The 937-nt window shown below is 45.0% G+C and overlaps 1 protein-coding gene across 1 annotated transcript in view; it reads right to left on the bottom strand.

Annotated features, from left to right (window-relative positions):
* The window catches only part of LOC104621021 (unconventional myosin-Vb-like), a gene marked incomplete at its 5' end in the record, with an annotated part of 27720 nt that overhangs the window by 2766 nt on the left and 24017 nt on the right, over positions 1-937 (bottom strand). Inside the window, 1 exon segment of the mRNA XM_010287400.1 lies at positions 122-407. Within this exon segment, the coding sequence (XP_010285702.1) occupies positions 122-407 (286 nt within the window).

Genomic DNA, 937 nt, shown 5'->3' with positions numbered 1-937 from the left:
GCTGAATCCAGTTTCTCCCCTTACTTATCCCACTGCATTTTCTTTTCCTATTTCTATTTCCTTATAAAATTAACAAAACTTCCTTAAGCAGGTACATCCCCGCCCCAAGCCCGTGTCCCACCTTAGCTGCATGCCTGTGCTCCACGAGCAGACATCCTTCCTCAGCAGGAGGTTGTTCAGGGCGACCGCGTTGATCATGTAGAAGAGCTGCTTGAAGACCTGCTGCACAATTTCTGGGTCCAGACCCTGGTCACACATGATGCCGTGGAACATGTTCAGCTGGCGAATGATTGCGTCTAAGCTGTAGGAGCTGTCACCATCTGCCATGCTGGAGGAGCGATTCCTGTAGCCCATAGGTTTGACACCAGAAAGCCCTTGGATACTCTCATTTTCTAACACTGCAGACACTGAAAAAGGAAAAAAAAAAAAAAAAAGAGCTGAAAAAGCCTGCATCCACCTGTAAGTCACTAGAGGTAGGAACTGATCCTCCATGGAGAGTCATAAACATGCAGCAGTCTCAGTGATGCACACGATAAATGCTGGAGGTCTGAAAGCACGACAGATCCACCAATTGCTAGTTTACTGTGCTAATGTGAAATAGTTGAAGCATACAAAGCATCTGTAAGGTCACACTTTTTTTCCTTGGTGTTACTACACAGAAATCACCATGCTGCAGAAACTAGGAACACCTCTCCTTTGATCCGTAATCAGTTCTCCCTCTGTGAATACCCACCACAGAGCCTTAAATTCTACACTTAAGGTGATTAATTGGCTCAAAGGATTGGGAGAAATAGAGACAGATTAAAAGTAATAAAACTCTTACAGCCTGACTAACAGGTACAGGATCAGGACATTGTTCTGCAAGGAGCCGAAGGAACACGCAGCGATGGTAGGAGGTGATATCATTGGATACAGCCAGAATTTGTGCAATGACATT

Source organism: Phaethon lepturus, unplaced genomic scaffold, assembly GCF_000687285.1.
Source record: "Phaethon lepturus isolate BGI_N335 unplaced genomic scaffold, ASM68728v1 scaffold26645, whole genome shotgun sequence".
Lineage (NCBI taxonomy): Eukaryota > Metazoa > Chordata > Aves > Phaethontiformes > Phaethontidae > Phaethon > Phaethon lepturus.
Note: the sequence above shows the minus strand (reverse complement) of the source record. Positions and strands in the feature narration are given on the sequence as shown.